Source organism: Palaemon carinicauda, chromosome 35, assembly GCF_036898095.1.
Source record: "Palaemon carinicauda isolate YSFRI2023 chromosome 35, ASM3689809v2, whole genome shotgun sequence".
In the NCBI taxonomy this organism is placed as follows: Eukaryota; Metazoa; Arthropoda; class Malacostraca; order Decapoda; family Palaemonidae; genus Palaemon; species Palaemon carinicauda.
Genome location: NC_090759.1, coordinates 17660831 through 17683642, shown reverse-complemented (window position 1 = coordinate 17683642; position 22812 = coordinate 17660831). Strand labels below are relative to the sequence as shown.

Here is a 22812-nt window from a genome sequence, read left to right as displayed (position 1 = left end):
AATAGACTAGGTTGAGCAAATATATTTTGGGCTTTAATGCACTTTGTTGTATTCTGCAGTGACCTTTCATTGTCAGAGATAAAGGAAATAAAGTTTTGTAATGTATTAAGCTCCTCAAATAATAATTTATTTTGGTTTTTAGGAAGTTGCACTTCTTGATGTCCGCAAAGAAATAACATTCTGCAGGAAAGTCAACATACCAATAATTGGTATCGTAGAAAATATGACCACGTTTGTATGCCCAAAGTGTAAGGTATGTGCCAACTTGCCAAGTTAAGTAAGATATATGATGAGAAATATATTACTTTACTTTAAGTGCAAATATTCTTAGTTACTTTCCAGTTGAAATGTATCTTGTGTAAAAGCATAGTTTGAAATAAATGGAATAAGCTGTTAGATAGGAAAAATTTTACATAAGGAAGAATTTTTGAGTTTTCTTATATACCATAGTTCCATTTCAATCATATATCAATAATGGCATTGTTCATGAACACTGTAGTCAAGATAAATTCAAATAAACTTTTTAAATATTTAACTTAGCCGGTGAATATATAATAGCTGCAACTCTGTTGCTTGACAGACACATACATAAAAAACTCGCGAGCGATCGCTATGCAGGTTGCGGGTGTGCCCACCAGCGCCAACTGTCGGCCAGATACCACTCTCGGATGTAAACAAAACCTTCAATTTCTTCTCTGTCGACGTGTCGACAAGACGTACTTTTACTCGCTGTTGAACCTGGAGTTTTTCCCATCATATTTGGTGAAGTACTTTAATTTGGTTTGAGCTTTCGCAGTACAGGTGTTTTTCTTCAAATAAATCCTTGAACTCGTTTTTGGATAGATTTAATTTTTGATGACAAAGAGAGTATGGACTTTCTTTGACTTTTAAATGGCCGACCCTTCCCTTAGACGGAAGTGTGTTTAGGCTTTTAGCAATTATCTTATCACGTTATAAATTAATTATAGATTTTCCTCTATATATTTTATATCTCACCGCCTTTATTAGGCCTCTTCGATTAACTTTCCATTTATAATAAACATAAAAATAAATTTTAATGATTTGTTTATATGCGACCTTTCCTGAGAGTAGGCGGTCCTAACTTGGAAACCGAAGTTAAACAACGTTGAGCCCTTTCAATCGTAAATAGCTTTTAAAGAGCTAATGATTTAAAACTTTTTAAATGAATATTTTTTAATAGATATTTTATGAAAGATTTTCTTTGAATAGTCTTCGTACTGTTTCAAAGATGAACTAACGTTTAGTTTATTTATGCTACGCAGTTTGCGCTCTATCGTTACGATAGAGAGAGAGAGTGTCACGGTTTCACTTTGCAGAAAGAGTAAATCGATTCTGACGATTTGTTCATTCTTCTTTCAAAGCTTAAATGTTTTAAATTCTATTTTAAAGGAACTTTTTAATTGAAAAACCTTTCAGTTTTTTCCTTTGGTCAAATAACATGTTTTTTTGACGAAACGTAAGTGGGCTCTTCTCTTAGGTGCGAAATCAAGAGAGAGAGAGAGAGAAAGATAGAGACGGAGGGAGAGAGAGGAGAGAAAACATTCCGTTCAAACGGGTAACGTTGTTCTCGAGTTACTCTCGTCCCTAGTCTCTGTACGGGGAGAAAGGATAAAACGTTTTTAGTTTTTTATTCTCGTCCCCAGGCAATGTACGGTGAGAGATTGAAAACGTAGTTTTGAATGAACTAGTGTTTAGTCTCTTCCCCAGCCACTGAATTTTTTATCTTAAAATATGTTTACTGTTTTTTGCTGGTATTAATGTGCTTGCATTATACGACTGATTTCGCAATTACTACCTTTTGATGAGGGTAGAATTGCGTGCTTCAGGTAGAAATCAGTAAAAGTTTCGATTTCAGTGAAATAAGTGCAAAACAGAAAATCGTAGTGATAAAGTGATATTGCGCAAAGTGTTATCAGTGTTGCGACCGAGGGTTCGTCTGTTCGTGCCTGTCGTTCGCCTAGTCCGGGACCTCTTGCAAGCTCCCAAGCCCAGGGGAGAAGTAATGTCGTACGACTTATGGGTTCGAGAGGCCTTGATCAGCGAACAGACGTTCCCTCTATGGTATCGGGTGTATCTTACCAAGATCACCCCTACCATAAGGCGAGAGAGACGATTTTCTCCTCGTCATCCGAAGGCTTTTCGCATAAGAAACCTGAAACAAGGTTTCGAGGCCCTTAAGCGAAAGTCAGTCCTTTCAGGACAGGTTCAGCATCCTGGTTGTAGCCATTAGGACAGCTCTGACCCTATGCAGTCATCGGAAGACTGCTCGCCGCCTAACAAAAGCGTAACACAGACTCCGAGAGTCTTTTTGTTGGCAAGGTTTTGCGGTCACAGACGTTACCCTCGTCTCTTACCGCAACCATTTCCGTTGATCCTAAATGGGTTGTACGGCAAGACATGCAGAATAAGCTTGCCTCCCTTATGGAAGACTATTCTGCCGATAAGTCCGTTGAGCCTAGCCGTTTATCTCATCGAGATCCTGGCTTTCAGCCACCCTAACGTTCCTTTGTGCGTCCTGTTGACGTTGGCGTAGCTAAGTCACGTCAGTCAGGTTGTTTAGAACCACACTCGATGCGGTCTCGTGTGGATTTTCAGCCACATTTGGACGTTAGGCCACTTGCTGATGCTCCTGTTGACGTTCAGGACGTTCGCTAACAATCGGAGTTGACTTGTTTTGACGCTGAGCGTCAACCTCCGCTTTCTAGAGTTGTTTTGACTGCTCAGTCTAGGCGGTCAAAGCAGTCTCGAGTGGATGCTGTGCGTCCTCACGCACCTGTTGTTGTTGACAGTTCACAGACTGTCAAGCAGTTACATGACGTTGCGTCCTGGTCTCTCGTACCTGTTGTTGTTGACAGTTCACAGACTGTCAAGCAGTTACATGACGTTGCGTCCTGGTACGCTACTTATGCACCAGTGCGTGTGGACTCTGCTTGTAAAGCATTGCCACCACGGTAGGTCTCTCCCTTGCTTGAGACTCAGCTATTATCGGACAAGGTTCCTTTAGATGAGGAAGTTGCTGTTCCCCCTCCTACTGATATTCCCTTGAGGACTCTGTCAGACGGAGAGGAGCCTAAAGCTGCTTAGCACTCTATGGACTTTAAATAAATCATGCTGATTTTTAAGGATCTTTGTCCGGATCTTTTTGTAACTGCTGCTCCTCGTTCGCCTAAACGTCAGAGCTTACACTAGGCCTAGCTACTTCGAAGCCGTTGTTTTATAAGCTAGTGCTCTCTCGCTCTCCTAGAGAGCTTTACGTTTGCTAGGCGACTGGTTTATCACCAGGAGGAGTTTGGGGGAGACAGCCTTTGCTTTCCCTTCTTTTAAACTGGCTTATAGAGCGAGAGTCTGATATGACACGAGAGAAGTTCTCGGCTTGGGAGTTCCTGCCTCTGCCCAGATAGACTTCTCAAACCTCATAGACTCTCCCTGGCGCCTGGCCATGATACGCTCCAAGATTTTACAGGTCAACTTCACAGCTGTTTTCGAGCCTTTGAAGTTTTGCTGTACAATTATGTCATGCATAAACAAGGCTTTCAGGGATGGCTCCAATGATCTGACAGCCACGTTCTCTGCAGGAACAAGTCCCTCAGGGATGGCTCCATGATTTGGCAGCCATGTTCACTGCAGGAGTACGTAAGAGGCAAGTGCGCTCAATGTGTTCATTGTCAAGACAAACTTCACGATGAAGTCTTCCAGGCTGTCTTGACAGCATTTATGGAAGGCGACTGGATGGTCTCTCTCGACCTTCAGGAGGCATACTTCCACATTCCTATACACCCGGATTCCCAACCGTTTCTGAGGTTTGTTTACAGGAATGTGGGGTACCAGTTTCGAGCTATCGGAGATCCGAGCCTCCCTGTACTTGGACGACTGGCTTCTCAGAGCATCGTCCAGCCTTCACTGTCTGCAGGATCTACATTGGACGTTGAGTCTGGCCAGGGAGTTGGGACTTGTGGTCAACCTAAAAGTCCCAGATTATTCTATTTTTGGGGATGGAGATTCGCAGTCAAGCCCTGCTCGAAGTCCAACTAATGCTGAAAAGAAAACGTTTATTCAGTCAGGAGTTGGAACAGTCTCGTAGGGACTCTCTCATCCCTGGAGCAGTTTGTCTCACTAGGGAGACTACCCCTTCTGCCTCTCCGGTTCCATCTAGCCTCTCACTGGAACTAGGACAAGACTTTAGAGACGGTATCATTCCCAGTCTCCGAACCAATAAAGGCATGCCTGAAATGGTGGGACAGCAATATCAGTCTGAGAGAGGGACTATCCCTAGCAGTCAAGAACCCAAACCACGTGTTGTCCTCAGACGCGTCGGGTTTGGGTTGGGTGCGACCCTGGACGGTCGGGAATGCGCTGGTCTGTGGACCTCAAGTCAGAAGAGCATGCACATCAACGGCAAGGAGCTATTAGCAGTCCACTTGGCCTTGATGATATTAGGAAGCGTCTTCGAAACTAAGTGGTAGAGGTCAACTCAGACAACACCACAACTTTGGCGTACATCTCCAAGCAAGGAGGCACACACTCCTTCACGCTGCTCGAGATCGCAAGGGACCTTCTCTTATGGTCTAGAATTCGAGGCATCTCCCTGTTGACGAGATTCATCCAGGGGGACTTGAACGTCTTGGCAGACTGTCTCAGTCGGAGGGGTCAGGTGATACCCACGGAATGGACCCTCCACAAGGACGTGGGCAAGAGTCTTTGGGCTTCTTGGGGTCAACCAACCTTAAACCTCTTTGCCTCCTTGTTGACCAAAAGGTTACCAATCTTTTGCTCTCCAGTCCTAGATACAGAAGCAATCTACATAGACGCGTTTCTACTGGATTGGTCTTTTATGGACTTATATGCATTCCCACCATTCAAGATAGTCAACAAGGTACTGCAGAAGTTCGCCTCTCACGGAGGGACAAGGTTGACGTTGGTTGCTCCCCTCTGGCCCGCGAGAGAGTGGTTCACCGAGGTACTTCAATGGCTGGTAGACTTTCCAAGAAGTCTTCCTCTAAGGGTAGATCTGTTACGTCAGCCCCACGTAAAGAATGTCCATCAAAGCCTCCCCGCTCTTCGTCTGACTTCCTTCACACTATCGAAAGACTCTCAAGAGCTAGAGGTTTTTCGAAGGAGGCAGTCAGTGCGATTGCAAGAGCTAGGAGAGCTTCTACCATTAGAGTATACCAGTCGAAGTGGGAAGTCTTTCGAGACTGGTGTAAGTCAGCATCTGTGTCCTCGTCTAGTACCTCTGTAGCCCAAATCGCAGATTTTCTTTTACATCTGAGAAAGGTTCGCTCCCTTTCAGCTCCCACGATTAAGGGCTACAGGAGCATGTTGGCTTCGGTCTTTCGACATAGAGGCTTAAATCTTTCCAACAATAAAGATCTCCAAGATCTCCTTAAGTCTTTCGAGACCTCTAAGGAACGTCGTTTGGCAACTCCTGGATGGAACTTAGACGTGGTCCTAAGGTTCCTCATGTCAGACAGGTTTGAGCCATTACATTCAGCCTCCCTGAAGGATCTCACCCTCAAGACACTTTTTCTAGTGTGCTTGGCTTCGGCTAAAAGGGTCAGTGAACTTCATGCCTTCAGTAAGAACATCGGCTTTTCTACAGAAAAAAGCCACTTGTTCACTTCAACTTGGTTTCCTGGCCAAAAATGAACTGCCTTCTCGTCCTTGGCCTAAATCTTTTGATATTCCTTGCTTATCAGAGATCGTAGGCAACGAACTGGAAAGAGTATTATGTCCTGTTAGAGCTCTTAAGTTCGATTTAGCTCGTACTAAGTCATTATGAGGGAAATCTGAGGCATTATGGTGCTCAGTTAAGAAACCTTCATTGCCTATGTCAAAGAATTCTTTGTCATATTTTATCAGATTTTTTTAATACGAGAAGCTCATTCTCACTTGAATGAGAAAGACCGATGTTTGCTTAAGGTTAAGACGCACGAAGTTAGAGATATAGCAACCTCCGTGGCCTTCAAGCAAAATAAATCTCTGCAAAGTATTATGGACGCGACTTCTTGAAGAAACAAGTCAGTGTTCGCGTCATTTTACTTAAAAGATGTCCAGACTCTTTACGAGGACTGCTACACACTGGGTCCATTCGTTGCAGCGAGTGCAGTAGTGGGTGAGGATTCTACCACTACACTTCCCTAAATTCCAATATCCTTTTAATCTGTCTCTTGAAATGTTTTTAATATTGTTTTATGGGTTGTTCGGAAGTCTAAGAAGCCTTTCGCATCCTGATTGAGGAGATCCCCTAAGTTCAGATCCAGGTGGATGCTGAAGTCGCGGTCGCGATGCAAGACATCCAGTTAGATGACAGGATGTCTGATGTGGACGAGTGTCGGGAGAAAGACCTCCTGGCAGAAGCCCAGGATGAAGTTCAAGCCCCAGACGTTGTAGAGGTAGTCGTCGACGAGGTGTCGGCTACTCCGGTTCAGATTCCGGAGCCTATTCCCTCTACATCGGCCGGTCTCCCAGTAGAACTGGGACAGGTCCTCTCTTCTATTGTTGGAATGATCCAACAAATGCAGAAGGAGAATCAGGAGAAGGCGGCTGCAATGGAACTGCGAATGCAGTGCCTTGCAGAATCACATGGGCCCCAGAAAAAGCTCAATGTGAAAGACCTTCCGTTGTGCTCAGATGCTAACCCATGGAGGTATGCTGAGCACATGCCGATGACGACTGGAAAGATCGTCATCTCGGATAAGCTGGGCTCAGTTCCCCTGGAGGAGGTGGAATTCTGGCCCAGCAAGGCATCATATCCGGACTGTTATGTCCGGCTGAGGAAGGAACCAGCTTCAAAGGAGGAGACAGAGCCGAAGGAGGTCATAGTGATGGACCATGCTAAGGCTCAAGCTCTACTTTCATCCTCGATGAAAGAGAGGGGCTTCTCTAACTCAAAGGTAGCCGCATTGAATAGGAAGCTCCCTTCCTTTTTGTCCTCGCCTACTAGAGCCTTCCCCTTTTTACAGAAAGGGTTTCTGGTTGTACTAGAAGCAGTCGAGGCCGGCAAGTCCTGCCCCTCCCTAGAGGAGTGTAAACCCTTGTCGCTGGCCCTGCCTATGGACCACAAAGACTGGAAGGACGTCCATCTTACGTTCTCAGTTGGAAAGTTGAAGGCTGATATTGCCGGACGTCAGTTCGGCGAGGACCTCCCTAAGCTGTCTGACTTTCTTTTGCGAAGAGAGTTCGATACAAAAGAAAGACTGACTGCCTCAATGTCTCTTCAGACTACTCTCGAGACGATGGCAAGTGACCCCAAGGTCCATGAAATGTTCATGGTAGTGGCCAAGTCTCATCTGGCCACAGTGACGAAGGACCTTTATGGCTTCGTCAAGGCAAGGAGAGCTTGTAGGGAGTTCGTGTTTACCTCGGCTACGGTGAGGCACGAACCAAGGAAACTAATCTCCTCCAACATTTGGGGAAAAGACCTTTTCCCTACCGACTTGGTCGAAGAAGTTGTTGATAAGGCCGCCTTGGAGAATAGAAACCTTCTCCAGAAGTGGGGCCTGGCTATCAAAAGAAAGTCTTCCCCGGATGAGGGTCCTCAACCAAAGAGGAAGACTATGAGGACTAGGCTACCGTCTCGGCCAGCCAAGCCTCTTAGACAGCAACAGCAACTGCAATTGCCATTGCCCCCAGTGCCCCAGATCGTGGCACAAACCCCGACCACTTTTCAGTGGGTACCCCAGGCCGTGTCGACACAGTCCACGGCATTCACCCCAGCGTTCGAAGGGCAGTCTACTTCCTTTCGAGCAAAGCCTAGAGGAGCAGCCAGAGGCTCGTCTAGACGCCCCTCAAGGGGAAGGGGATTCAGGGGTGGTCGTGGTCAGGAAGGCAAGACCTCAGGACGGCAGTCCAAGTGAGGTGATACCGGTAGGAGGGAGACTTCTGAAATTTCGGGATCGGTGGACCTTCGATCCCTGGGCCCACAGCCTACTCAAGAATGGACTGGGCGGGAGCTGGTACAGCACTCCACCCCCGTGCCTTCGGTTTTTCCAACACTCCACCCCCGTTATGGAGGAGTACGTTCAAGAACTGTTGGAGAAAAAAGGTGATCCGAAGGGTGAAGCCCATCAATTTCTAAGGGAGGAGTACGTTCAAGAACTGTTGGAGAAAAAAGGTGATCCGAAGGGTGAAGCCCATCAATTTCTAAGGGAGGCTGTTTTGTGTTCCCAAGAAAGACTCGAAAAAGCTCAGAGTCATTCTGGACTTGTCGCCACTCAACAAGTTCATAGTGAATTGCAAATTCAAAATGCTAACACTGCAACACATGAGGACCTTACTGCCCAAGAGGGCATATTCCGTCTCTATAGACTTGTCAGACGCCTATTGGCACATTCCAATCAGCCATCGACTCTCCCCCTACCTAGGGTTCAGGCTACAACGAAGACTATACGCCTTCGGAGCCATGCCATTCGGGCTAAACATAGCCCCAAGGATTTTTACGAAGCTTGCGAGCGTAGCTCTCAAACAATTACGCCTAAAAGGAATTCAGGTACTAGCCTACCTGGACGACTGGTTGGTGTGGGCAGCATCCGAGACAGAATACTTGCAAGCTTCCAGTCAAGTGATCCAGTTCCTAGAGTACCTAGGCTTCAAGATCAACAGAAAAAGTCTCTACTTTCTCCATCTCAAAAGTTCCAGTGGCTGGGAATCCACTGGGACCTTTTGTCACACCGTTTCTCCATCCCGGCGAAGAAAAGGAAGGAGATAGCGGGTTCTGTCAAGAGACTTCTAGATTCCGAAAGGATATCAAGACGCGAGCAGGAGAGGGTACTGCGCTCTCTCCAGTTTGCTTCGGTGACAGACCCAGTGCTAAGAGCACAGCTAAAGGATGCAATCGGAGTTTGGAGAAGTTATGCATCAAACGCGTGAAGAGATCTGAGAAGACCAGCCGCTTCGGCTAAGTACTCTTCTCAGGCCTTGGTCCCAAGCCAGACATCTAAAGAAGTCGGTTCTTCTTCAGCCACCTCCCCCGTCGGTGACGATTCACTCAGACGCCTCGAAGGAGGGATGGGGAGGTCACTCTCATCGGAAAAAAGTCCAGGGGACTTGGTCCAAGCTATTCAAGACCTTTCACATAAAACTTTCTAGAAGCTAGGGCAGTGCTCCTTACCTTAAAGAAAGTCTCCCCGCGTCATTCGATCCACATAAGGTTGGTGATAGACAGCGAGGTAGTTGTGAGATACTTGAATCGACAAGGATCGAGGTCACCACCTCTCAACCAGGTGATGTTGGCCATCTTCCGATTGGCGGAAAAGAAGAAGTGGTACCTGTTGGCAGTTCACCTTCAAGGAGTCCGCAATGTGACAGCAGACGCTCTATCCAGGTTCACACCGATAGAGTCGGAATGGTCCTTAGACGCAGGATCATTCTCCTTCATTCTGAATCAGTCCCAGAACTGCAGATAGACCTCTTTGCGACGAAAGACAACAAGAAGTTGCCCCTGTACGTGCCCCGTACGAGGACCCCTTAGCGGAAGCAGTGGACGCGATGTCCCTCGACTGGAACAGATGGTCCAAGATTTATCTGTTCCCTCCTCACAACCTTCTGTTGAGGGTTCTCAACAAACTGAGATCCTTCAAGGGGTAGCGGCAATAGTGGCCCACAAGTGGCCGAACAGCGTGTAGTTCCTCCTGGCATTGGAACTGTAGCTGAAGTTTGTACCGCTACCAGATCCAGTTCTGACCCAGCGAGTCCAGAAGTCAACTGTCTGCGCTTCATTACAGAAAACCCGGACCCTGCAGCTCATGATTTTCTCTCCCTAGCGGTGAGAAAGCGTTTCGGGATTTCGAAAGCCAGCATAGACTTCCTTGAGGAATATAAGTGCAAATCTACTAGAAGGCAATATGAGTCATCTTGGAGAAAATGGGTGGCCTTTTGTCAAGGCGAAGAATCCGCAGGAGATCTTGACAGACTTCTGCTTATCTTTCTTCTCCACCTCCATGGTCAAGGATTGGCAGCTAACACGATTTCAGCGTGTAAGCTGCTTTGACAAGACCCATTCTATATGCCTTCCAGGTCGACCTAGGTAACGAGATCTTTAATAAAGTCCCGAAAGCCTGTGCTAGGCTCAGACCTTCAGCACCTCCAAAGCCCATTTCATGGTCTTTAGACAAGTTCTTCATTTCGCTTCTCTGTTGAGCAATGAAGAGTGTGCGTTAAAGGATTTGACACAAAAAGTTATTTTCCTATTTTGCACTCGCGTCCGGGGCCAGGGTTAGTGAGATTGTAGCCTCTCGAGAGAGGCAGGTCGTGTTCAGTTCCTGGATGGGGGAGAACTGAACCTGTTTCCGGATCCTACGTTTCTCGCCAAGAATGAGCTACCCACCAACAGGTGGGGTCCCTGGAGAATCTGCCCTCTGAAAGAAGATGCATCTCTATGTCCAGTAGAATGCCTAAAGGTCTATCTTCATAGAACTTCAGACTTCAAGGGTGGTCAACTATTCAGGGGAGAAACATCAGGCTCAAATTTATCTCTGAATCAACTCAGAGCGAAAATCACATATTTTATTTGCAGAGCGGATCCTGACAATACACCCGCAGGTCACGATCCGAGGAAAGTTGCCTCATCCTTAAATTTCTTTAATTGTATGGATTTTGAACATCTCCGTTCATACACTGGCTGGAAGTCTTCCAGAGTGTTCTTTCGCCACTATGCGAAGCAAGTAGAGGAACTAAAAGAGATCTGTGGTAGCAGTGGGTCGCGGTGTTAACCCTACTGTTTAACTCTGCGAGGAACAGTGGTCTTAATTGGGACGATTAATTCCAGGGTGAGTGTGTAGTTATATACTGTACTACAAACTAAGTGAGGGCACTGTGTTGCCCATGCAGACTGTTCCATTTCCCAAGGTGAACCTAGCATAAGTGCAGACATGTGTGCCGAGCGTTTCTAACGCTAATGTCATTGATTTGTAATACAGGCTTTTATGACTTTGATACCTCGGTATCTTAAAAGTGGCATTTAATGTTTTTTCTTTTAGACAAACAAGCTCTGTTTACTATCATACTTATGCTTAAAGTTTTGGGTTATCCTCTTCTTATGTATATATATATATATAATTGTGGTTAACCTGTCTATTTATTGCCTGTCAATAATCTGGTTCTTGAGAACCTTGCGTCTCCTTCACCTGTGTCAATTTATTGGTATAATTGAGCATTCATTCTATGTACCTTATCTGGGATAATTCTAATAGAATTGTTCCTTTATGCAAGCTATGTTGCATTGGTTTTCCTCCTATGCGGATATAAAACCTTTGTCCAATACAAGTATTGTGCGGAGAACTGGTCGATATTTCATATTGACGCAGTGGTTCTTTACAAACTATGCTTTACTTAATATAGGGCGAGACCACTATATTAGCTTGCCCGGTATTCATACATAGGTATATGTACTCTTCGAGACTTTTCCAGAGTCTAGTAGGACTCTTCCCTGTAGGGGGCAGGAAGCTCTAACATGGTTTATAGTTAGTTGAAAAGATGTATAACGGTAACATCTTAGGTCTCTAGGTCTAGTCGACCGGGAAAAATTACATCCGGGGAGTACGGCACGTTCTGAAAATCCACAGATACAGTAATGCTCTGGTACACTTCCATCAGGACGACATGGCTTGAGCCCAAAAAACGGATTTTGAGCGAAGCGAAAAATCTATTTTTGGGTGAGATGGCCATGTCGTCCTGATGGACCCGCCCTTGCCTTTCTAAGAAAGGGCTGTAGGACCCCTCCCTACATACAGTATCTGTAGCACCTCGTGTACGCTACAAGGAATACAGATGGCGCCAGGATTGGCGCCAGGCACGCATACGAATCGGAGGATAGGGAAGCCTTGGGAGCGGCTCCCCTTTTTCTTTCCCGAATTCGTTTCTTGCCAATCCCTCCTACGAGACGAAATCTCTGTCCAGGATGCAGATTGCCATGTGGCGTGTCAAGAATACGTCCTCTGATATGTCGCGATATCCCTTTCACGAGGGATACTCGCTCCAGGAGTTAGAATTCTGGTACCTTAAGGTAAATTCTCTGGGAATATCGCCGTAGTTGTAATATACCCTAGGAAGCTACCCTATAGGAACTTCCATCAGGACGACATGGCCATCTCACCCAAAAATAGATTTTTCGCTTCGCTCAAAATCCGTTTTTTTGAGTTTACAAATAAAAAATTGGCAAATGTCAACGACTAGCTATATAGGTAAGAAATACTAAGGCAGAGGTTCTGGAGACTTTAGGGTAAAGTATAATTACTAACCGCCTAACATATACAGTACAATCATTGATATGTACAATATTGCTAAAAGCACAGTCTCATAGTTTTATTTTTATGAACCTCCCCGGGAATTTATATTGCTTTGCTCTCAAAACTGATTAAATTTTAACTTCTACCATAAAACCAAAAAATATAACTTCAAAAATTTAATTAAAAGAAAAACCGTATTACCATCAGCTACCACAGCACTCAATGGCCAGAAATTCTTATCCAGACTTCTAAATAATGTTTTGTAAAAACTCACAGGGATGCCACTTGGCTGTTTCCTAAACTCTCTTCTATGAAATATTTCTACAGAAATTAAAAGAAGTGGTTGTGCTTCAAATATCATGAACTCTAACTTTCAGGTTCTTCATTTGACTCAAATTGAATTCTCTGTAAGCTTTTATCACCAAGTTCTTATAAAAAAGCAAATAACATTCTTGGAGGAAGGCCAGTTTGAAATCCTAAGTAAACAAAAAAAATTAAGAACCTTTCCCATAATGCTTTTAGTTTTTTCTAAATAAAACTTAACAGCTCTCATGAGGCATAGAAATATATTTTCCAAAGTCTTATCTTTCTTCTCCAAAGGAGGAATGTGGAGGAATTAAGGCAAACTTTTTGTCGTAAAATATTTTTTTTTGTCCTGAATTAGGTGACAAAATCATTATCTCCCTACCAATACTCCCCTTTTGGAGAAAGCCTATAGTTCACTAATATACTTAGCTAAGGCTAAAGCTAAAATAAAAAGCCTTTAGCCTTTAGATCTTTAAAAGAAATGTTCAAAGGGAGAGTTATTTTCTTATTTATGAGATTACCTCTAGATTCCAATAAGTTCTGACAGCTGGAGGATTCTCAATGATATACAACCTAAAAACATCCACAATAATATTTGATGCAGATAAATCTAATCCTTGATGTTTGAGAACGGTAAACCTATAAGCCTTAATAACTGCGAAAGACAATTTCTTTTCATAGAATAAATGTAAAAACATGACAATATTATCCAAACTATTTCTTGATATTTAAATATTCTTAGCCTTGCACCAATCAAAATACACATTCCGTTGTCTTTGATGCAAATTATTGGTAGGCTATCTCGTAGATCGTAAAAAAGACCATTGAAAGTACCTAGAGAAATCTTTTTCTCTGGAAATACAGTGGATAATCTCCTTGCGGATTGATGTAGCCCATGGTGGTTTGGAGGAACTCCCTTGGATATCTGTTCTCAGAATACTGGTCTTGTAATGCAATTCCCTTGGACACTCCAACAATAGAGATATCACTGCACAAATCATTGAGAACAAAGAAAATACATATAGATCCAGATAAACCAGTCCTGTTACAGCTAGAGGGTACGGCAATGAAGAGCAACACACCTCTATATTCTTGTTGTCTCATATTTGTTTATAGAAGTAATTTAGATTTTTTTTTTTTTGGTGATTGAACTGTGACATTATAAAGTTTAAGTTTACCTCAAGTGTCAAATAACAATTATCTCTTATTCTTTCTGTGTAGTAAATAAATTCTTTTGAGGAAAGTTCATTTGATTTTGGAATTTTTCCTAAAACTAAAGATTGGTAATGAATTAAATAGCATGAGGGGTTGCTATTTCACTTTTAGAGATTTAGTCATTTCAGACCATCTGGAATTGATGCCTGAAATTTATCATTTGCATGAAGTTGAGTGTTTTACAGAGACAAAAGTTTTCTCTAACAGGAACCATAATATTGATTATTTCTTATTTTTGTTTTACCTTCATAGAAAAATTCCATTACCACATACTGTACAGTATAAATTATCCGTACCATTAGGTGCCATTAAACACTAGGCCATACAAATATATTGCTTGTACATTCCAATACAGTACTTTGTTAAAGCTAATGCCATTATTCCTTCTGTTCATCTAGAAGATCATTATGTCATTGACATGAAGTGACCCTCAAGGTCCAGCTACAGAGAATAAATGTCATCATTTGTTTCACCAAGCCAATGAGCTAATGCTAAAAGTTGATTGGTTCTACTGTCTCTTATTCCCAGAGAACTCGCTGGTAATTGAACCCAAGCTGTAATTTATTCCCCCTGTGGTAGAGGTGTAAAAGTACTACCACCATATGTTCTGCGTGTTGTAGAAAGTGACTTAAAGGACAGCTGCAGTCTTGCCTTAAGTCAAAGGTTAGGCCCACCGTCAATAACTCCTCAGGCAACCATCCCCTTAATGTAGGGATAATGGTGGAAAAGATCAAGCTGTAATTCATTTTGCCAAGATAATGTACCCAGGGATGTTTTTATTCTGATGATAATGATGATAATCTTTGAATATTAATCCGAGGAAACAGTCTGCAAAAAACAGGAAAAAGTATCAATATGTATTGATTGTCTTCAATAGGACAGTAGATATGATGCCTATCTTATTCAATGCACTTAGTTTCAAAACTACTGTTTTTTTTTTTTCACATTCAGTGTGACTCATTGTTTTGTCATAGACAAATGTGCTTTAGGTGTTAAGTTGAAGGAAGGTTAGGGAGTCTTGAGCTATCATTTATTGCTAGTAATTGAGGTTGTTTAGCTAGTCATTAGTTTTTACAATCATCTTACATCTAGTCACATATGGGTAGCATTATTGAGTGTTGTGAAATAGTATCAAATACAACAATCAGGTAACAATTTGCTTTCATAAAAGTAGTTATCTGCAGCAGCCTAACAATCTCCTTACTCCCTATACTGTACTTCTTAAGCAACTCGCACTCGGCCATGGTTTCTTTTGAGTGAGTAGTTTTGACTGTGATTGATGTCAACTGTTCTTGACTTGACTCTAAACCACTTGAAAATTCTTACTCTTTATTTTTAGTCCAAGTAAAAATAACAAATATATTCTGTAGTTTAGATTAGATTTCAGCTTTGGGGCCTGGGGAAGCCATTCAATGCCGACATGCAATTAGTGGAGAAACCCAGCAGTCAGGAATAGAGTTGAAGACGAAGGCTGGCTAATAATTAAGTGGGACATGACAAAGGCCCATGTATATTGAACCCACATATGTCAACTTAAGTAAGATAGTAACAATTTTGTTGAAAAAGAGAAGGATATATTGATTTCAGTTTTTATCAGTTCAAATTGAAACATTTTAAGTTTTATATAATTGCTGTGGATGTTAATGTTGGTAAATTACCAATACTGTATTTTTTTTCTCTTGCATTACACGTGAATTTTGTGTACTGTACTGGATAAGCCTTTGCCATATGGTACCCTGTTAGAAAAACTATTAAGGTTGCATTATTTGGATTAAAGAATTTTTTCGTGAATTCCTACCTAAAATCATCGGTTATTAGGATTTATATGGACAAAGATGTACTGTACTTTGCATAAGTATTCAGTATCTTTATTTACTAACTGTTTTTCAGACTGAAACAGCAATATTTCCGCCAACCACTGGAGGAGGAGAGCAACTTGCAATTGATTTTGATTTACCATTGTTGGGAAGGCTGCCGATTGATCCTCGGATTGCAAAAGCATGTGATCACGGTGAAAATTTCTTGACTGAAGTACCAGATTCACCAGCAACCGCAGCATATAAAGAAGTAGCAAAGCGTAAGTATCTTAGAATCTCATTCATTTCTTGTCAGGTACAAATGTCTCTACTAAATAGGGGGCCATTTGTGTTAATATAAGCATCATAGATGTTTTATTTCTACTGATGAGGTACTTTTATAGATTGATATTCTAAATTTGGAATGTTTTTTTTTTTCATAAGATTTGTATGAAACTATTTTCTCAAAAATAACTGCTGTAATCCTTCTTTACTGGTTGTCATTATTGAAAATCTTTTGGAGAAACCCAGTTCTTTTAAGTAGCCCGTAACCAAAGCAAATATTTGAGTGTTTTATTATTTAAGTATTATTATTACCATGAATCGCCCCTGATGTTCATATTGCTTCTGCAGAAGCCCAGTTTAATGAACACTTGCTTGTGAAATTCACTGGATTTTGAAGTTTAAAGAAATGGAATAAGTGATGTCGAGAGCTAGTGAAACTCATCACTATCGAACAAAGGCTGAACTTGTGTGTGTTGTTTACAGGTGGCAACATGTCAGTATCATTGTTATCTCATTACGATCAGTTATCCTAGTCTTCACCAACTCGCTAGAACTGCTTAACTTGCTCGTTAATCATTGAATCATATTTTCCTAGTAGTGTTACTGGAATGAAGGCACTTTTCACAACGATAAATAAATCACCAAATTGCCCTTGTTACAATACAAGGGAATACATAACATGATGTCCCAGAAATAATTCCCATGCACATTCCAAGCAATAATTGTACTATAAACTAAATAAAGAGAAGCCATCTTAAAAATGCAGTCTGTAAACAATCTGAGAGCATGTTCGATTGCTGCTGGATCGACAGAAAAACTGAAAACTATATTTCCCGACACAACAACCTAGGCGTCCTACCACTTATAGTAGAGGGGTCTTTTCCATTGTTAAGGGCATATGAAGCAAAGAAAAGGGGAAAATTTTAGAATTTAAAAAATTTTACAGGTAATTGTTTATTAAATCATGCTTCTGGAGAAGAAGCATTATGAACATCAAGTGAGTATAGAAATAAAAAATTATATGATTAAAATTCCAATTGCAGTTCAATAACACTACGGAGTCACATTGCTAGATTCATAGGTCACACCCAAATTGTTCCCTCTGAAATGAGAATTGAAACTCCAATAATGATAAGATGAAATCTCTAGATAGCTCAGTGAAAAGACCCCCCTCAAAATGGATAGAAGAAGAGTGCAGTAAGTAATGCAGCGGTGCAAGAGGGAATGTAAAAAGAACTTTTAGTACCATTAATTGTGTGCCATGCATTGCATACTGTAAGTGGCACCCCCCCTACAAGGGGATTGAAATTAAGATGTAGAGGCTGATCTCAAATGAAGGTATAAAGAGTCAGGATAAACAGAAGCTTAAAGAATTCTAAAGCTGAAAATGTACCTGGAAAGTAGTCACTGACCAGTGTACAGTATCAACTTCTATGGAGTTGAACATGAAATGAGCTCTCCACTCCTTTCTGTCCTGTATGCTGTATACATGCACTTCCCTCTGGTCTAGATGTTTGTCCTGCTACTTTTCTTACTTTATTTCTAACCAAGAGTCAGCATCTTTCCCAAGTTAGTCGTTCATACAATTCTAACACAGTACTCCAGTTGTGAATCTCAAAATTCAATGGTTATTCCATTTCAAAACCTGCATTTTTCTTGTTTGATATCTTGAATATTTTCTTTTCCTCTCTACTTTGTCAAGATTTATTTTCCTTTCCTCCCAGTACCTGTTTATTATCTGTTACTGGCACTTTATCTTCCATCCTCGTTTCTGTGTATACCGTATTTGACGGCCTATAGGACGCACTTTTTTCCCAAAATTTTTGGCTAAAAAACCAGATAAAGTTTGAGACCTACTGTAGGCTTAGGCTAATCTAACCCAAGTTACGCTAGGTACTTTTACCTGCACTAAACTCCATGCATCCTTATTCTACTTTTATTGCTGGTATTATTGTATTATTACTGGTGCTTTAAAAATGAATTTGTTAAAATGAAAGCAATTTAAAATTAAATGCTGTAACAAAACATCAGCTGACAAAATGTAAACATCGATTTATGGTTGCATTTTCAGCAATCTTTTAACTTTCTATTTCTTTAGACTTCGATCATTTTAATGGTATTGTTAATAACGGTAGTAATTAAATTTAGATTAGCATATTTATTTTTCATTAAAAATCCACCATGATTCGAATTATCCCCAATCTTTCTCCAATGAAGCACCGTCTTCTCTGTCACATCATACTGTCATTAGTGGTACTTTGTCATTGTTGACTAAATACAAACAAAATGGGTTTTCTGGTATGCGACATGTAGAAATTTTTAGGGATATGGTAAGTAAAATATTTGTAATAACATATTTACTAAAAGCTCTTAGTTTTGTTAGTTATCGCTTGAATGTAAATGCGTTTGTTTGTTCATCATGATCGGCTATGAAACTTGAACAAAACATTTTCTGTTCTAGGCAGCATTTATTAGGAAAAACTTGATATAGAATCACTCTTATTGCAATTATTTTGAATTACTTAGGATAAAGTAAGTAAAGCAGAATTTATTATTTCATAACCAATACTTGGTAAGGTATTTGTTGCTGCAAAAGCTAACTCATACACAGATGTATAAATGTGTTCGTTTGTTCGTTATGATCGGTGATGAAACGTAAACAAAGCAATGTTTTCTGTTTTATGTTGTGTGTTTAGCAAAAGCATGATATAAAATGGTCTTTATTTTAGATTTTTAAGTACTGTATACAACAAGGACTATGCGCTAATGGTCGTTTATTCGTGGAAATATACGATATGTTTCTGCTTGTGCAATGTACAGCTAGACTTTTCAACAATATATGCTTAAATACACTGAAAACTGTTTTCCTGAATCTGACCTGCTGAAATGAGGTTGCGTCTTATAGGCCTTTGCCAGGGTTTTGGGACCCTCTATACTCTTTAGTTGGCCTTTATATATCTTACTAAACTATCATGTCTCTTTCTCTATAACCCTTTCACAATGTCTCCCTGCATCCTGCTGCTGGCTGTTGTGTGCCATCTTTCAGTCGTTTCCAACCAATTTTAGGTGAATCTTGATAATACTCCTTTTTGCTTAATTTTTTTCAATTTCCTTCTTCCCTTTCCTCCAACCATAAAAGCATTTCATAAAATGTATGATTAATTGGGTTTAATGGAACAGACTACTGTATATATTTTTGTAACAAATTTTTTCCAAGAAAACATGTTCATATGGTTGGATTTGTATTTATTGTATGGAAACGGGGCCATATTTACCCGCACTGGAGCTGGGCAGGTCAATCAGCACCTTGGGGGAAAAGAATGCTGTTGCTCTATTACATAGAGGTTAAAAGAGTTTGGGCAGCAAGATATAAGGAAAGAGGGAGCAGAGATATGGAAGAAGGTTGAATATTGAATGCTACAAAGACTCAAGTAATAAGTACAGTGCACTATGCAGTGTGCTGACTGCACTACTCCCATCAATATGGTGAATGCCTTCTTCTCATAGTCATAATTTTGCTTTTTGGGATTAACACAATATAATTTTTTGTATTTAAATTGTATTTAAACCAATGAAGTTAACATAAGTGTGTTAGGAGACCGATTTAATGAGTTGATTTATAATCTCAAGTTTGTAGTTTACAAACATTTCCCTACAAAGCCTACCTCATTCTGTCATCCTAATTTCTCTGTTATTAATAATTTATTACTACTTATGTCACAGTTCTGTCCATTTTAACTTTGATCTCTAAGCAGTTTTTATTTTTCAGGAATTGTGGAATTCTGTAATGTCCAGTCATAGCAGGAGAGAAAAATTTAGGCTGATAAGTATCAGAAATATATTTTTGGTTGGTACAGTTTCATATATTTTATAAAAAGAATTTGAATTATTTTTTGGCAATGTGATAAAACAGATGGTTTTATAATTTGTAAAGTTTTCATTTTTATAGGTGAATAGATATGTATGGAAATCTCCTCCAATACATCTCTATATTGTTGAAGAACTCTCAAGTAGTAGTTCTTATATCACTACAATTCATTCCTACACGCATATAAACCCTAGTCCTTTAGTGTGAGTAGGTTTTCAGCTTAACTGAAACATGGCTGCTAAAATTATAACGAGGTGTCATTAGTTACTGGCTGATGACGGGGAAGCCCTGCCCTCTCGCCAGCACGCTAAGTAGCCACTTTGTTTTCAGCTGCCAGAAAGTACAGAAATAATCCCAATATCTTCATCTGGCTATTTTAATCTTATGCTCTTTCAGTAAAGGTATTGACACATGGGATTTAAGGAAGACAAAATAATTTCCCTATAACTGTATCTGGTACATTTGCCTGTGCAATTGGCCGTATCTTTCTGGTTGTTGTTTAGACAGCTTTACTGCTTGCTGTTTCTTCCTTTGCAAATTTGGTCTTATGATGACAGCAGCAAATCCTGAGCACTGTGCTACCATTGGAGAAAACCACTGCCGAGTATGAAGGAAAAAGCGTGTTGCCCTTCCCCTTTCCTTCAGTCTCTTCCCAATCCTAGGAAGGTGCTAAGGTCATGTCTCCTGGTTACTGTTTTTTGAGAGTTCCTGCCTTTGCCCGTGGGATTGTTAACATTGGCGTGTGCGTCCTGTAAAGGTAAACTTCATCGTTTTCCATGGCCTCATCTTCGTGGAGAGTCTTCTCTGCCACTTCTAGAAGTAGAACATTTAGAAGACATCATCAAAGAAGCCCAGGAGGCCTATTGATAGGAGTGGCATTGAATAATTTCTATCATTTCTACCTCTGTGGGAGAGACAGTGCTGTACCAGAACCTCCTTAGGAGCATGTATGAGTACTTGATACACTGCTAGTTGGGATGAAGGTCCTTGCCCTTTTTCCCTCTTCCTGGTCTATCTTTGGAGAAGAGAAAGGCGTTTACATATCGAGAATTGTCCCTTTATGGGAAGAAACATTAGAACTTACAGCCCCTGCTTCGTCAACCTGAATGCAGTCTACCAGCACCCAGGAATCCATGCACAAAGGGAACTATGCCCATCATTAACTCACATACTGCTGGAATCCACTTGAAACACCAAGCCATTCACACTGGAATCCACTCGCTTCAGCAAGCCGTACACACTAGATTCCACGTGTATAGGAAATCCATCTGTACCTGAAGTACTCGGTTTATAAACGTATCCTCGGTCCTCATGATCAACATCTGTACAGTTGGGCACAGATTAGTGGCACTCCTCGCTCTGATGAATTGCACCCTGTCACACTGGGTGCTATTATGGGGGAGAGATGGGCGGGGCTACACGAAGGAACTCACAGTTCCCATCTAATCCTCAAAGTAAGGTGTACCAGAAATTCCTGTGTGCAACTGTACATGTGATGATGTCAACAAGAAGTATGATGGTGTAGGCAGACCATCTAGTCGGACATATTCCCCCACGTGGCTTTAACTGATTGACTTCGCATTTGGATGTTATGCTTAACCCTACCAATTCTTCCCAGAGGGATCTATTGGCCATAACTATATCTTCAATCAACCTCACTTTGCTTATGCAAGAAGGGTACGTACCGCCCAAAGAATGGCAACCAGGAGCAGCAGGACATACCAGGATTGTTCCCAATACGAGTGGTTTCGGTACATAGCTCTGGCAAGATTGAGTGTTTGTGTCTTCATCAACAATAGGGGCCTGGCCATCTTCCTTTTTCGTCTTCAGAGTGTTCTTGAAGCCTTCTAGATAGGCTATAAAAGACATCTTCAAAGAAGTCCAAGAAGACCGTTCAATAGGAGACTTCTACTGTTTCTCTTCCCTTGAGAGACAGTGTAATACTGAAAATGTTCCACTTAGAGAAGGGATCCCAGTACGTCTTTGCCTCTTTGCAAGGTGAGTGGGTACATACTGAGAATATTCACATCCCCTAGTATATGTTTCGGTACGAGGTACAGGTGCTCTGTTTCTTATGAGAACGAGCACACTTACTGCTGGTAGGATTCTGTGGCTCCGCCCTTTCCCCTTCCTGGACAATCTCTGCTTCTCTTTTTGGATGTGTCAAATGGTGGATGGGATGCGCACCTCAGGAATCAAACCACTTTATGGGTATTTTGGCCCAACAAAATTAAATGAGAAAAAACTGTACATCAACTGGTTGGAAATAACAGTAGGTCTTCTGCCTCTGCAGTCATTCCAACAGTGTCTGATAGGTCACTCAGTAGCATTGATGAATGATAACACTAGCAGAGTAGCATACATCAGTGAGCAAAGAGGTACTGTGTCACAATACCTCGGGACATGAAGGTTCATTCTGGACAAAAGGAATGCAATTGTTGTTGAGCTTAGTCTGCCAGGGCATGTCTTAGGCACAGAGTGGTCCCTTCATCCCTTTGTGACTTTTTACTGTGGGGTTCTACATCAATCGACATTTTCGTCATTTCAACAAAAATCTTCAAAACTTAAAGTGTTCTGTTCCTTAGTACTGGACCCCTCGGTGACCTTAGACTTTGTCTTCCATGACCCCTGAGGCTTCTGCATCTGATTCGAAGGGTAATCAATAGGGTGCTGAATCTAAGAATAACCCTGGTGGCCCCCAAATGACAACACGCCAAATGGTGCTCAGACCTTCTGGTGTTCCTAGTCAAGGTTCCGAGAGAACTTACTCGGTGGCCCAAACTACTTTCCCAGAACCAACAGTTGAGGTGGCAAACATCCTTGTTACTTCACAGTTGGAGACTATACAGCATCTCCAAGCTAGACTTTTTGCAATGCACTGCACTAGAGATTTCTGGATATCTGAGTAGATCTTCTGCCAGGTCTTAAGACTGAAAATCTTACATCTTTCCTGTTTGTGGGAGTTATTTATGCTTTCGAAGAGCTTCAGGCAGTCTTGTCCTGTGAGAGAACTTAACCACCTTTTTGAGACATCACCTGAGTTCTCTAGTCCTCCAAGCAGACTTCCTCTGAACATTTATGGCAACCTAGGCGAACC

General features: G+C 41.6%; 1 protein-coding gene across 1 annotated transcript in view; it reads left to right on the top strand.

The window, feature by feature from the left end:
- LOC137627643 (cytosolic Fe-S cluster assembly factor nubp1-like) overlaps positions 1 to 21937 on the top strand; it is a 75323-nt gene extending 53386 nt beyond the window's left edge. The window contains exons 7-9 of the mRNA XM_068358783.1: positions 143 to 253; positions 15657 to 15843; positions 19617 to 21937. Coding sequence (XP_068214884.1) covers positions 143 to 253; positions 15657 to 15843; positions 19617 to 19648 — 330 coding nt within the window. The 3' untranslated portion in view covers positions 19649 to 21937. The remainder of the gene's footprint in view (positions 1 to 142; positions 254 to 15656; positions 15844 to 19616) is intronic.
- Positions 21938 to 22812: the final 875 nt, after the last annotated feature.